The sequence below is a fragment of the Lissotriton vulgaris genome, chromosome 1_2, assembly GCF_964263255.1.
Source record: "Lissotriton vulgaris chromosome 1_2, aLisVul1.2, whole genome shotgun sequence".
In the NCBI taxonomy this organism is placed as follows: domain Eukaryota; kingdom Metazoa; phylum Chordata; class Amphibia; order Caudata; family Salamandridae; genus Lissotriton; species Lissotriton vulgaris.
Genome location: NC_141686.1, coordinates 116,141,087 through 116,156,936, shown reverse-complemented (window position 1 = coordinate 116,156,936; position 15,850 = coordinate 116,141,087). Strand labels below are relative to the sequence as shown.

General features: G+C 52.1%; 1 protein-coding gene across 4 annotated transcripts in view; it reads right to left on the bottom strand.

Moving 5' to 3' along the window:
* SVOPL (SVOP like) overlaps positions 1–15,850 on the bottom strand; it is a 671,022-nt gene that overhangs the window by 20,651 nt on the left and 634,521 nt on the right. For all 4 annotated transcript variants that reach the window (XM_086952960.1, XM_086952958.1, XM_086952961.1 and 1 more), the window contains one exon: positions 2,394–2,507. In XM_086952960.1, the coding sequence (XP_086809086.1) occupies positions 2,394–2,507 (114 nt within the window). The remainder of the gene's footprint in view (positions 1–2,393; positions 2,508–15,850) is intronic.

The window sequence follows — 15,850 nt, the reverse complement described above, 5'->3', positions numbered from 1 at the left end:
GGGCCCTGCGGGTGAGTGAACTTGTGGCAGGGAATAAGAAAGATGTGGAAGGAGGTCTACGCAGGGATCACATCCAAGTAAGGGGGGATTCTCTGCTGATCTCGATAGCCAGGTCAAAAACGGACCAGGAGGCCCTGGGGAATAGTGTGGTGTTGCAGCGCGCTCTGGGGAATCCCGGTTGTCGAGTGAGGCATGTGGAGGCCTACCTGAAACAAAGGTCGACAACATGGGGGGGGCCCTGCTTAGGCATATGGATGGCACCCCATTGACAAGATTTCAATTTCAGAGGGTGATGGCTATTACGATTGCAGCAGCCGTCTTGAACCCGTGTGATTTTGGGACCCATTCATTTAGAATAGGGGCCGCTACAGAAGCTACGGCTTGGGGTCTGCAAGCAGACGAGGTGAAACAATTAGGCCGTTGGTCCTCGAATTGTTTCAAGAGATATGTGCGACTGCACATGTTGTAAAAGACTGATGAAATGCACTCACGCTTGTTGTCTTTTGTTTGGATTACAGTTTCCCGAGCCTGTGACGCGGGGCGAAAATTGGGATCGGCCCAGCATCAGCTGACCAGCGGGAAAGGATCACGGAATGGAGATCAAGTGGTCTGGGTCGTGGGCCACTCATACGTGAGGCGCGCCGGGGACATATTCAAAGCAGGTGATGCGATTCACACATCTGAGGAATATGGGTTCAGAGTGACCTTCCATGGGAAGGGCGGCCTCTGTATTGACCGATTGCAAAGTTTTGTGGAGGAACTATTAGGGCGGCACAGGTCACCGCCATCTGTAGTCATAGTGCACGTAGGGGGCAATGACTTGGTGAGACTGGGAAGCCGGGTGTTAGTTGAGCACATACTGTCTGTAGTTAGCTGGTTAGCCGGTTAGCTGGTTAGCCAAAAGGCTCCCGGGATGTACGATTGCCTGGTCCCACATGATTCCCAGGAGGATATGGCGGGGAGGTTTGTCTATGACAGCGTTGAACCACTCGGTAAAGAGGGTCAACAATAAAATTGAGAAACTGTTTCACTCTGCTCATCTCCAAAGCATTTCTCATGGGTGTATCAGGGGCGATCACTGTTATTCGAATGATGGGGTGCACCTGTCCAGGACTGGTAATGACTTACTGATAGGAGACATCATAGCTTGGCTAGTGGGCTTGAGGAGACATGACCTATAGGAGTTGTGGGGGGGCCAGATAGTCGGTCAACTATCTGGCCTGTGGCGGTAAGGTCATGATTGGTGAGCAGGTATGTCAGCACAACGGCTAAAGGGCATGGGGGCTAACATGGTAAACTTAGTAGCACTAACAAACAAGAAGGACGATGAAATAATAGTTGGGTGGTGATGGTACAAGTATCATCAAGGAAGGATGGATGCTCTGGAGGGAGCCGCGTGAGTTCAGGTGTGGAGGTGTCAGAACAGCAGGATGTTGCAATACATCACCAGCATGGGTCAGAGGCATGGTGGGTTTGGGCGTGAGTAGAACGAGGGTACAACAGAAGTATCATGAGGAAGGAAGACTAAAATCAGTGAGATAACATTGACAGTGGAAGTCATATAATGGAAGTTCTACTAAAGTAGCACAGTAGAAGTAATGAAGGGGAAGTGGATGCAGAATGATAGATACACGTAAGATCACTTAAGAAATGTTGGAATTGTATGATAGGAGATATGATTGTCATCTAGAAAGATGGTGGCGATTATAAAAGCACATTAAGTGGCTGTGGTTGTAGTTTAATGAGAGAAAATGTGAGTAGCATATTGGAATGGGGTTTGGGTAAGGAATGTGGAGTGGGCAGGAGAACAGCATGAAGAAAGGGCGGGATTGTGGATGTAGAATAAGGTAGGTAAGAAACTCACGATTCTGGGAGTCAGGGAAGCAGCCAACGAGTACAGTGGCGGATGTGTGAACATCACAGGGGGCCATGGTGCGAGTGTGGCAAGCTGAACTAGGCGTTATAAGTGTAACAGAAGACAGTGAGAAAGCATAATAAAACAACAGGTGGTGGGCACAGGGAAAGAATAAAAGGATTATCCGCTTATTTCTTCCACCTTGAGGGAAACTGCATTTTTTTTGCTTTTTCAAGATTGTCCCTTTTATTGCTTAATAGTTGTAGAAGGAAACTTCATGTACAGCACAGTCTCAAAGTAGTGGTCATGTCTAATCAAAAACATTTTAAATGGAAATAAAATGAACTACAATTGGTTATTTACAGAACGGTTCAACTATACGGTTAAGGATGTTGATATAACATGGCGGCATTCTGTGAAAATGCTGAATGGGCCGCCGCCCCTTTTACAGGCTAGCTAGCCACTACACTGCCACAACTTTGGTCGATTTACTTCTTGCCACACATTAGCAACGTCTCCCATTGTCACAAGCCCTTACCTGGAGTGCTCTTCCCTTTGTCTCTATGGGCAAGCAGAATGCAGAGAGGGAGCAGACTACACATACGGTGGCGAACAAGCAGAGGGCTCCAACTACAGATGTGCTCATCAACACCTGCAAATTAGAGAAAACACATGAGTGCCCTGGATGGACCCCATGTTTATTGCACTGTATGTGTTGTCCTGTACACTGATCAGCAATTTATATCTGACTTCCATATGGATTTTACCAAAACATTTTCTTTGACCATCATCTGCATGAGTCCAGCAAAAAATACCCTTCTTCATGGTAAGTCATGTTCTACACTGGAAAATAGAAGGCCCTCTTGTCAGCCAGGACTCTCAAAGGGACTAGAGGTGTTTTTAGATTCCAATGTGAAAGACAGCTAGGTTTGCTAATGTACTTTTCATCCCTGCTAACACAACAACCAGACACTAGTAAATCCTAGGCCTTTAACACGTACTCCTTATAAACTCCTACTCTGTTGCAGTGGGAGAGGTGTGGTGCCGCGGCCAGGGCGACTGACGCTGGAATCTGGGGATGACGTTTCGATCCCCAGCACCGGCGGCAGATTAGCCCATCACCATGTGACTCTGGGCAATAGCTTGCTTAATCTTCCCTGCGGCCCCCAGCGCCTAGAGACCCTTACAGGTGATTGTTCGCGCTTTACAAATGTGGATTATTATTATTATTAAAGGACATGATGTCAATTCACCAACACGCAGGGGTAGCAGACGTGACATCATACTTTTGTGCTTCAGATGGTATCCAACGTTGACCCACCCATAGACATTAACAACCTCCTATTTTTGTCTAAACTGTGTGGGGTAGAGCAATGTGTGGAAACTGCGTAATGCAAACTTCATTCACCAAGAGTTCAACCCACCCCTCAGTGGCTGCCTGGGTACTGATTTACAGTGGGTACAAAAATAACAGTTTAGTCTTCTTCATCACATGCATTAGCATTATACACAACAAATATGCAAATACTGGGGACACCTCTGTATTTATTCCCACAAGCAACCAGCTCGGGATGTATGGCAATACAAGGCATGCCTTAACAAACAAACAAACAAACGCACACACAAACGCAACTTCTTTCTTCCATGGCAGGAATAGAGCAGCACCACCACAATCATGGAAACAATTCTTTATTTTTCTTTCACCAACAGTGCAAAAAAGGGGACAGCCAGATGCCTTTAACACGCATGGTAAGTATTAGGAGTTAAATGAAACACACACATATTACATGCACACACGCACACACACACATATATATGTCTATATACCCCTTCCATCCCTAAACCCTACATTTACCCTTACCCCAATCCATAAAATTACACTTACCACCCTTTACCACTTCCCACACCTAAAACCCTAAAATTACCCTTGACACCATTTATCACTACCCACCCATAAACCCTAAAATACCCTAAACACCCCATAACCTTAAAATTACCATTAACACCCTTTAGCACTACCCACACCAAACCCTAAAATTATCCTTACCACCCTTTACCACTACCCACCTCCTTGTACAGTGCACTGACACTCATTAGGACTAGTCTGCACTGAACAAGCATGGACATATAAAAATAGTAATAATATGTTGCATCCTAAATCAGGCTATTCTCTGATGGTCCAATGGTCTGAAGAACACCACTCACTGGACCACTCTTCCAACTTACCATAATTACATATCATGGGTCCAATCCCTATGGAACATAAAATCAATGGCAAAAAAATGTCTTGATGAATATCAAGCTGCGAACATGTCTCCAGTTCTTCAGAATGTTCTCCACGCACTAACACATTCTCTGTTTCCTGGGTAAATTGTAAATTGTTGTGTCTTGTAAAGCGCACTGCTACCCGGAGGCCTCGTAGCGCTATAGACCGCTGGGGAACCCGTCCTGGCTTTCCCTGTGAGATAGTCCCTCCTGGGGGTCTCCAAGGTGAAACCAGGCATCCCCGGCATTTGTGTGGGGCCGTTGTGGAGATGAGGCAAGCTAATGCCCAGAGTTGCCGAGTGTGCTCCCTGGTCGGAGTAGGCACCAATGCGAGAATTATCAGTCCGCTGATCCTGGTCCAAGACCCAACCCAATTTCCCAACCTGGCTGCCATTCCAAAGATGCCCTCAACGCATATTATCAATGGCCAGCGATAATAATCGCTGGCCCTGCTTAGCGATAGATTTTTTATTGCAGGAAATTATCGCCATGCAAGCGCTGTATCAATAACGCATAGCGCAATGGCAATATTTGAAAGAGACACATTAGTGATAGATGCCTTACCTTAGAATATCCCCAGGCGTCAGACTGGATCCGGAAACTTTAGCGTAGCAATACCCCTGCGCGTCGGTAGGCGTCGTCCGCAGCTCCGCGTCCGTCGTCGGCGTCGTTAGCGCCGGAATGACATCGCCGGAGTACTTAGACACCGCCCTCGCGTACTGACGTCAGTTCTTCTTTTTTCCACGCCAGCTAGCGCAGATCCAGAGAACCTCTACCCCGTAGTCACTTTTTGACTAAACTTTTTTGATCTTTTGATCTGATTTTTTCTCGAGTAGTTCGACTTCTACGGTGCCGGTAGGGATGTCCGTGCTCAAACCCTGCTCCAAGTGTAACCGAATGATGTCGGTTACCGACCCCCATCGCCGTTGTCTTCAGTGTTTAGGCCTCGATCACGATGACCGAACCTGCTCCGACTGCTGGGCCCTGACATCTAAGGCTAGACGGGAGCGGTCCCGCAAGTGGCTTGAGATTCGGCAGTCGGCCCAGCGCCTTTCAAGCTCCCAGTCCCATAGGAGGTCGAGGGACTGGTTCTGGTGTCGGAGCCGAGAGTCGGATTCGGTCTTCAGGATCAAGATCCACAGGTAAGAGGCATGAGAGGTCGGAACGGCGTCATCGCTCTTCCGACCCACCCCGACGCTCACGCGATGTGGCTGGGGTTTCGGGTGACACCACCCACGCAGCTCTGACGGAGTCGTGGGCGTCGCAACCTGCCCCACACCTTTCGGTCCCTGAGAAAGATGCGACACAGAGGAGATTGAGCGGTACCTCATGGCCATGAGGTCTCTCCCTCCTCCTCCGGGCTCCGTGGCACCCTCGGGCCCAGCGGTCCCTGCTGGGGGGCCTAGCGGGTTGGGTGCTTCGGCTCCGATGCCTTCGGGTGCTCCGGCCCCGGCGCCGCCGGCGACTTTGGTCCCGGCACCGCAGGCCCCCACTGGATCCGGTTCCGGATAGGGGTCATCGCCGGTCGACCTCACGACCTCACCAACGCCGGCCCCTAGAGTGTCACCCCAGCGACGCCATCCCCAATCCTACCCTCGATTCGGTTCCGACGCCGGATGCGGCGCCGCTGGGCTCGCTCTCGGCGTCTTTCGGAGATTTTTATTTCCACGAACCGGCCCCGTCCTTTGAACCTGAATTTCAGGTGATGGGTGATTGGGAGGGGTCTGTGAACCCTCTAGCACAGGAGTGCCAGTCTCAGCAGGACTGGACAGGTGAGCTTGGGGATGCCAGTGGACTGGACACTTCGCCAGACACTGTTTTTAACTCCCCTCCAACCGTGGCTACGGAGGAGGGGGCTGCCTAGAGTGTAGTGTTGACGCGGGCGGCCAAGGCCTTGAGCCCGGAGCTCCCCGTCGCGGCCATAAGGACTAACCTCCTCTCTGAGGTTCTTAAACCGCAGTCAAGCTCGGCTGAGCCTCTGCTGCCTTTTAATGAGGCCTTGTGTGACGTTCTTTTGGGCACCTGGTCCAGGCCAGCTACAGGTCCGCCTGTGGATAGGAACGTGGTCAGACACTACCGCCCGGCTCCGGGCGACCCTTGCTTCTTTTCCACCCAACCCACCCCCGAGAGCCTGGTTATCCAGGCCTCTACTTCCCAGACCGCATTCCCGACGGCTCCCCCGATCGGGAATCCAAGAGGTATAAACAGTTCAGTAAGGAGGTGTTCTCGTCCCTGAGTTTGGGACTGCAGTCAGTCAATACCACATGCCTCTTGGGCCGCTACACCCACACTCTGTGGGACACGGTCATGGACGTGCTGCCACAATGTCCGGAGGAGGCCCGGGCTAAACTCCCCCAATCCCTTGCGGAGGGTCGAGATGCGGCATGCTTTTCCATCCAGTGTGGGCTGGATACCACGGACTCACTGGGCAGAGCGATGGCAATGACGGTGGCAGTTCGACGCCACGCCTGGTTGAGGACCGCCAACTTTTCGGCTGATGTCCAGGCCACACTTCTGGACATGCCGTTTGATGGCCGTCGCCTCTTTGGCGACAAGGCAGACCATGCGCTTGAGCGTTTTAAGGACTCCAGGGCTACGGCCAAGTCCTTGGTCCTCTCGGCCCCACACCAGCAAACAGGTGCCTTTCGATCCTTTCGTGGCCAAGGAAGGGGCACTCCAACACGTGCTGCCAGCCACGCGCCGCAGACTAATACAGAGCGCATGGCAGCCATGGAAACCGCCGTGGCGGCGGTCGGGGACAACGGCGTGGCCAGTCCACACCTTCCCCTGCAGCATCCGCCTCAAAACCCTCCTAGTCCATGCTTTCAGGCCCATGTGACGCCAGTGGGGGGCAGGGTTCGCCATCACCACTTCCACTGGTGCACTGCACGTCGGATGTGTGGGTGCTGCAAATCATCCGGAGGGGCTACTCCCTCCCCTTCGAGACGACCCCTCCAGCCATGCCACCGCAATACCACCACGTGTCGAGGGATCATTTGCAACTTCTGCAAGAGGACGTTACGGCCCTCTTGGCCAAGGGGGCCATCGAGCGCGTTCCTGGGCCAGAAGTAGGGTGTGGTTGTTACTCCCACTACTTTCTGGTACCCAAGAAGGGCAAAGGGGGCCTGCGCCCTATCTTGGACCTGCGGAATGTCAACGGCTTCCTCCGGAAGGAGAAGTTCAAAATGCTGACATTGGCTCAGGTCTTAGCTGCCCTGGACCCAGGAGACTGGATGGTAGCGTTGGACTTGCAGGACGCTTATTTCCACATCCCCGTCCTGCCGGCCCACCGGCGTTACCTGCGGTTCATGGTAGGCCACGAGCACTTTCAGTTTACCGTGCTCCCCTTCGGCCTTACCAGCACCCCACGGGTGTTCACGAAAGTGATGGCAGTGGTCGCAGCTCATCTGCGCAGGTTAGGGGTTTCAGTCTTTCCCTACCTCGACGACTGGTTGTTGAAGGCGGGCTCGCCCCAGACAGTCGTCAGCCACCTCCAGACAACGGCAGACCAGCTGCACCAGCTGAGGTTTTCCATCAATGTGCCGAATTAACACCTGTGCCCCTCTCGGAAGCTCCTCTTCATCGGAGCGGTCCTCGACTCTGAGCGGTTTCGGGTTTATCCTCCCGAACAGCGGGTCCGGGATATTCAGGCTCGGATTCCAATCTTTCAGCCTTTATTCCGTGTCTCGTCAGGTTGACGCTGCGGCTTCTGGGGCTGATGGCCTCCTGCATCCTTCTGGTGCATCACGCCAGGTGGCGGTTGTGGGCTCTGCAGTGGGACCTGAAGTTTAAGTGGGCTCAGCATCAGGGCAGATCAGAAGATTCTGGTCTCTGGTGCAGTCCCAGCTCCATATCAACCTTCTGGAGCTGCGGGCAATTCGTCTAGCACTGAAGGCATCTCCCCTCTGTCCGCGGGAGTGTAGGGCAGATGTTCATGGACAATACCACCGCCATGTGGTACTGCAACAAACAGGGCGGGGTGGGGTCGTGGACCCTGTGCCATGAGGCTCTACGCCTCTGGCAGTGGCTGGAACGTCAGGGCATGACCCTGGTGGTCCAACACCTGGCAGGTTCTCTGAACGCCAGGGCGGACGAGCTCAGCCGAAGGTGCATGATGGATCACGAATGGCGTCTGAACTCGGACGTGGCGCAAGGCCTCTTTCTGCAGTGGGGAGAGCCTTGGTTAGATCTATTCACCACCGAAGACAACGCACAACGTCATCAGTTCTGCGTTTTGGAATTTCCAAGGCGGCACTCGCTCGGGGACGCCTTTCGTCACGAGTGGAGTTGCGGTCTGTTGTACGCCTTTCCGCCTATACTACTTCTGCCCAGAGTGCTGAAGAAAATCAAACGCGACCGGGCCCAAGTAATCCTTGTGGCTCCGGACTGGGCGCGAAGGAACTGGTATCCCGAGCTACTCAGTATGTCAGTCGGTCCCCCGGTTCATCTGCCTCTTCAAGAGGACCTTCTGTCGTAGCAGCAGGGGATGGTCCTCCACCCGAACCTGTCCAGTCTCCACCTCCATGCTTTGAGATTGAGCCCCCTCGCAGACATCGCACGCCAGCACAACCTCAACATCATCTCCTACGCCGACGACACCCAGCTGATTCTCTCCCTCACCAACGACCCCGCCACCGCCAGAGCCAACCTTCACGAAGGGATGAAAGAGGTAGCCAAATGGATGAAGAACAGCTGCCTGAAACTGAACTCGGACAAGACGGAAGGCCTCATCCTGGGAACCTCACCCTCCGCCTGGGACGACTCCTGGTGGCCCCCGCCCTAGGCAGCGCACCCAAACCAACAGACCACGCACGCAACCTGGGCTTCATCCTGGATTCCTCCCTCTCCATGACCAGACAAGTCAACGCCGTCTCCTCGTCGTGCTTCAACATCCTGCGCATGCTACGTAAGATCTTCCGGTGGATCCCCACTGAGACCAGGAAGACGGTCACCCAGGCCCTCGTCACCAGCCGTCTGGACTAAGGCAACTCCCTCTACGCCGGAACCACCGCCAAACTCCAGAAGAGACTCCAGCGGATCCAGAACGCCTCAGCACGACTCATCCTGGACATCCCCCGTCGCAGCCACATCTCCGGACACCTGAGAGACTTGCACTGGCTCCCGGTCAACAAGAGAATCACCTTCCGACTCCTCACCCACGCACACAAAGCCCTACACAACCAAGGCCCAGGATACCTCAACAGCCGCCTCAACTTCTACGCTCCCTAACGCCAGCTTCGATCGACCGGCCACGCCCTCACCGCCGTCCCCCGCATCCGAAGAGCCACCACAGGGGGACGGTCCTTTTCCTACCTCGCCGCTAAGACATGGAACTCCCTCCCGACCCACCTCCGCCTGACCCAGGACCACCTCGCCTTCAGGAAGCAACTCAAGACCTGGCTGTTCGAGCAGTAGCTGACCCCCCTCCCCTAGCGCCTTGAGACTCTCTGGGTGAGTAGTGCGCTATATAAATGCTTTGATTGATTGATTGATTGATTGAGCGGCGACAGTTGAGGCCATTTGACTTGCCTCCTGAAGTCTGTAATGTCATTCTGGCAGCCAGGCGTCCCTCCACACAGTCGGTATACGCCTACAGGTGGAACAGATTTGTGGCATGGTGCACAGCAAAGGCTGTGGATCCTCTCAATGCCCCTTCTTTCTCTTGCCCAGCAGGGCTCTGCTCTGGGCACTATCAAGGGCCACCTTTCTGCCCTTTCAGCCTTCTTAAGGCTACCTGATCAGCCTTCTTTGTTCAAGTCTCCCATTGTAAACATATTCTTAAAGGGCATCACTCATATGTTCCCTCCTGTTCCTTTCGTGATGCCCCAGTGGGACTTGAACCTGGTTCAAACTTACTTGATGTGCGCTCCCTTTGAGCCGCTTCATAACTGTCCTCTCCATCTTCTTACACTTAAGACTGCTTTCCTCGTTGCCATCACCACTGCCAGGAGATTGAGGGAGCTCAAGGCTCTTTCCTCTAAACCTCCTTTCCTTTCTGGCCATCCGGACAAGGTTGTGTTGCGGACAAGACCCTCTTTCCTGCCCAAGGTAGTCACAGTCTTCTACATCGGGCAGTCCATCACCTTGCCCACCTTCTTTCCGCCTCCCCATCCCTCTAAAGAGGAAGAAAGGCTCCACCGTCTGGACCCAAAACGTGTGCTCTCTTACTATCTGGATCGCACACGCCAGTTCCGGGTGGATGACCAAATCTTTGTTGGTTACGTGGACGCTAAGGACAGGCGGCGCACAAGCGGACCATCTCTCGGTGGATCGTGTTGTGCATCCAAGCGTGTTACTCTTTGGCTAAGAAGGAACCTCCTGTTGGGCTGAGGGCCCACTCCACATGGGCCACAGCGACTACTACTGCCCTGGGCCGAGGAGTCCCCTTGCAGGACATTTGTCAGGCAGCTACGTGGGCCTCGCTGCACACGTTCGCAAGACACTACTGCCTGGACAGCCAAGTCCGGAGGGATAACTTCTTTGGCCGTTCGTCGGCGCCGGGAAACCCTTTGTAGGTAGCTGCGCGCATTACAAATGCAATAAATAAATAAATAAATAAATAAGTCAGGATTTTAGCAGGTGTTAGTTTTTGGCGAAAACCGTGGTTTTCGCCCAAAACTAACGTCTGCTAAAATCCTGACGGCCACCTTGTAAATATCGCAATGTGAATTTCGCGATAATTTACAAGGTAGTCCATCAGGGGTACGTCCAGTGATGCCCACTTTGCATCTCATTAGAGTTGTAAAGCGAGGCGTCGGCAAAACTGCTGCTAACATGTGCTAATGCATGTTAGCAACGGATTGCAAATAGGGCGATAAGATTATCTCCGCTTTTTTGGCTTTAAAAAGCCATAAAAGCAAAGATAAGGCCCTTGTTGATATGCCCCTTCCATTTTTAAAAGTCCTATCTGTGGATTGAAATGAAAATGTCATCGTCGACGTACCTTACCTCCAAAGTTATGCTCTACATTACATAATTCTGTCCATTACAAGTGGGTCCATTATATTCTATCACTGATGTCAAGCATTCTGACCTGCAGTTGGCAGCCTTCACCTGACTCACCTCTGATCAACTGGTGTTACATCCACCTTTTCCTAGCCCTTAAGAAACTATCCTCCCTTTGCTAAGTATTGGAACACAGTAGTTATTAATACTGTTACCATCTTTTGTACAGTCCGCTACAATCCTAGAACGTATCTCCGCCTGATCCCACTGTCTCTTTGGATGTATCTCTGCCTGATCCCACTGTCTCCTAGGATGTATCTCCGCCTTATCCCACTGTCTCCTAAGATGTATCTCCACCTGATCCCACTGTCTCCTAGGACGTATCTTTGCCTGAACCCACTGCCTCCTAGGAGGCATCTCCGCCTGATCCCACTGTCACTTAGGATGCATCTCTGCCTGATCCCACTGTCTCTTTGAATGTATCTCCACCTGCTCCCACCGTATCCTAGGACTAATCATTGCCTGATTCCACGGTCTCCTAGGATGTGTATTTGCCTGATCCCACGGTCTCCTAGGATGCATCTCTGCCTGATCCCACTGTCTCTTTGAATGTATCTCCACCTACTCCCACCGTATCCTAGGACTAATCTTTGCCTGATCCCACGGTCTCCTAGGATGTATCTTTGCCTGATCCCACGGTCTCCTAGGATGCATCTCTGCCTGATTCCACTGTCTCTTTGAATGTATCTCCGCCTGCTCCCACCATCTCCTAGGATGTATCTTGCCTGATCCCACTGTCTCCTAGGATGTATCTTTCTCTGATCCGACTGTCTCTTAGGATGCATCTTCGCCTGATCCCACCGCTTCCGAGGATGTATCTATGCCTGATCCTACTGCCTCCTAGGATGTATATCCGACTGAGCCCACTGTCACCTAGGATGTATCTCCGCCTTATCCCTCTGTCTTCTAGGCTGTATCTTCGCCTGATCCCACTGTCTCCTAGGAGGTATCTCTGCCTGATCCCACTGTCTCCTAGGATGTATCTCCGCCTGATTCCACTTTCTTCTCTACATTAAGCTACAAAAGCTACTACTGGACTTTGCCTTCTCATCCACGTCCTCCCTTCCAATTGTACTTCTGCCTATCATCTGTGCCCACCTAACAGAACCATTCTACTGTAAATGCCAAACAAACATTTTGAGTAAAACATGCAGCATTTTCTGGTTGTCTTCTACACATTTTCTCCCCACCACGGCTTTACAAAGTGATCCCTACATTTTGTTCTTTCAATGAAATTCCCTAAACATTTTCCTTTGCCTCCCTTTATGGATATTTTTTCTGCCTTTATCCTCTTGTCACCTTCCCTGACACTCTCTGCTTTACTTCTCTGTCCACCAGTTGGTTCTATTCCTGTGAGCTTCGGAATATTCAGTCCCCCAACCTCCGCTCACTCCTGCCCTCTCCCTTGAATACCATAATAAAACAAGGATTGTTGTAGGACATTGCAGAGAGAAGCACTAATTGATCCTGAACAGCTTACTTCTCCCCAACACTTAATTTTACCAGAAATTGCTCTGTACTTTACAAGTAAGTAAAAACTTAGGAAGATATAACATAATATGTAATCTTTGTTTTGATACAGGCTTCAAAGTCGAACAAACATCTAACACAGGAATTTGATAAACCTGATGCAGCTGCAGTGGGGTGTGTTACACCTGCATCATCTTCCTCATCATAGTCCCAGATCTCCCATACTGCCTCAGGTGGCATTGCTGTGTAACCTCCCCACAGCACAAAACTCAATCAGTAGCGGTCCATGGGTTGCAGTGCATTGAGTTAGTGGCACCTGGAGTGCTGAGCAGGGTATCAGGCATCCATGATAGGTGTGAGCAACTCTGTTAGTCTGCCAGTACGACTGTTTCGACTTTGGCATTTGGTGGTTGGAGGTGGTCCTGGCGGTGGTGGCATGTGCCTTCTGCGGTGATGCGACATCTGGCACAGACGATTTGATGTGTGAGCCCTGGTGAACCACAGTTGAGGCCGGAGGCAGCGGACAGCGCAGAGCCACATACACATGGCGTCGATGACCCCGATGCCATCGTCCCAGAGGCCATCCAATACCTCAGAAGACAGGGTCCCTGACTTGAGCTGCACAGTTAGTGGCCCAGGATGCACAGCGGCCGCACAGGCACAACGCCACGGGACGGTGATTTGCGGTGCACTGAGGTAGGGCCACGTGGACTGACCGAGCCCTCGTCGATGTCCAAGGGGAATATGGCGGTGGGCTGCGGGGGACAGTGGAAGGTGTCCTCCAGGGCATGATACAGAGGGTAGAAACAATCCGGAAGCGGCAAATTGAGAAGTGGAATGCTACAGCCTCGTCATTCCCAGCACTTTGGTATCAGCTACATGAGGATGAAGACAACCCCAGTCCATAGACTCAGACGCCACCAAAGTTCAACCAGAGAGAGTCCAAGAATGTTGGGGAACAGACTTAGTGGCACCGGGGCTGAGAGGGGATGCAGTCTGCGATAATGCCAGTACAATGAAATGAACACAGCCATTGCTAAATCAAGACCCAGTTCCAAATGTGTGACCTACTCGACCGCAGTGTAGGCCGGAGGCAGCGGTCAGCAGTGGCCCACAGCCATGTGTCATTGGCTCGCGATGCACAGAGTTAGTGACACCTGGGCAGTTGTCAGTAGTGTTCGATCACCTCTGTAACGATGATCCTTTCATTCCTCCTGACTAAAACGTGTCATCCTCTTACATCTCTCCTTGTGTGCAATAATATGTACTCTGTCATTGAAAAATCAAGACTCAATTCCAAATGTGTGACTGACTAGACCGCTGTGTATGCCGGTGGAGTACATCAATGAAAAGGGAGTGCTGCGGGCCTGTTTCGCATAGGCAGCGATGGTCTGAGCAGGCTAACAGGGTCGCGGCACTCGGGCTTGGATCTTGCACCGGCACGTGGTGGACCCTCTTCGACACACGCCGGTGTCAGCAGGTGAGCAGTGAGGCCTGGGTACGCAGGGGCGGGCAAGACGGGTTCGGGGCCCAGCAGCCGGGGTGCAGCAGGCGCACAGGATCGCAGGCAACACTGCTCACCGTGATGGCGTCAGCCTCATGGTGGGCTGAGGGGCGCCGCCCTGGCAGAGACGTTGGGCATTCCGGAAGAGAACCACACCCAGAGCTACGTGCTTTTTATTCACACCCTTACGCTGGCCTGGCATACACCGGGCCAGCCCACTCCACTCACGCTTACAAGGGGGGTGTAACAAGCTACATTTCCGCGAGTTTTCCCACTGGCTGGGGTGACATGGTTGCATCCACTGTCCACTACACTACAAACACCATCGGTGTATGTCGACATGAATATTTGTGTGGTCTGCATACTGCAGTCTGGCCATCACATCCACGCCACACTTGGCATTGTGTACCTTCTCATTCATGGGTCACTTGCCTCCTTCGCACATGCCTGGTTCACACCTCTACCTACATTCTGCTATTGTGTGGCTGAGGTGCCATGCCGTTGATGGCTTATGTGCATGGCTGGCCAAGGTTCCCACAGTAAGTTGTGCTATCATGTCTGGTGGGTGGGCATGTGGTTTGGCATGTTGTATGTGAGTTTGTAACGTGTGCATTCCCAGTGTTGTGAGTTGCATGATTGTTGAGTTGAGGTGTGTGGTGAGTTAATTTGGTACCTAGCAACGAGCAGTGCATTTCCGTAGGTGCCATACTGGTAGCGCTGGTTGATGGCGGAAGATGTAGGAATCATTCTAACTGCCTGGGTAGTTGGCGTCGATGTTGGTGGTGATTCCCCAGTGGTCCACTATTGCCTCCACATTGATGGAATGTGTGTGCTTTTGTTGCGGTTATTGTGTGCAGTGTTGCCAGGGGGCACAAGTAGGACATGTGTGCAGTTGATTTCCCCCAACACTTGCGGGAAGCCAGCTATGGCGTAGATGCCTTGCTTGGTCTCCAGCTGTAGCTGCGCAATGTGGGACCAGTATAGATAGCAGATGATGTCATCCACGACCATTGTGAGGAACTTGGATAGGGCTGGCTGTGAAACTCCTCTGACTCTGGCAGTTGTTGTTTGGAAGGTACCAGTGGCCAACACGTGCAGCACGGCCAACAACCTTGTCTGAGGTGGGATGTTGGTTATCCGCTGTGTTGCTACCATCAGCCTGACATTCTCTGGTGTTCAGTCTGTGAGGTTGGTGGTTTTCTGAAGGTTGCTGTCTGCGTCTGCACTGCCTCAGTGTGAGTCCTGGGGGGGGGGGGGCATTAGGGGTCGGGCGGGGGCTCCTGGGGGTGGTGGCGGTGGGTGTTTTGGTCCTCTTGGGTATCCGGCCTGCATGATCTGTGGCTTTCTTCAGGTGTGGCTCTGGTCTACGCTGCCTTTTCTGCTGTAGACTGTCGTCCAACTTTACACCAGGCCAGAGCAGGTGTTGATTTCCTGCTGCTAACTTGCCTTATGGCATGTTTTGTGGTCTTATCGCCGATCTGGCTGGTCGTTGGGAATGTTGTGACGTGGTGTTGACGTGGTTTTTTGCACGTGAACACCTAGCCTGCATCTCATTAGCGATAGCTGCCGGGGTCATCTGTGGCAAGGTTTTTTGCAGCTGCTATCGCAGGTAAACTGGTGATATGGGCTGTTAGCACCTGCTTGTAAATGGGGAGATAAATGTCTCGTGACTTTGGCGGTGATAAAGTGCTGATAACTCGGCGATAGCTCCTTTAGAATATGCCCCTTACTTTAAAAAATCTTTTATTGTC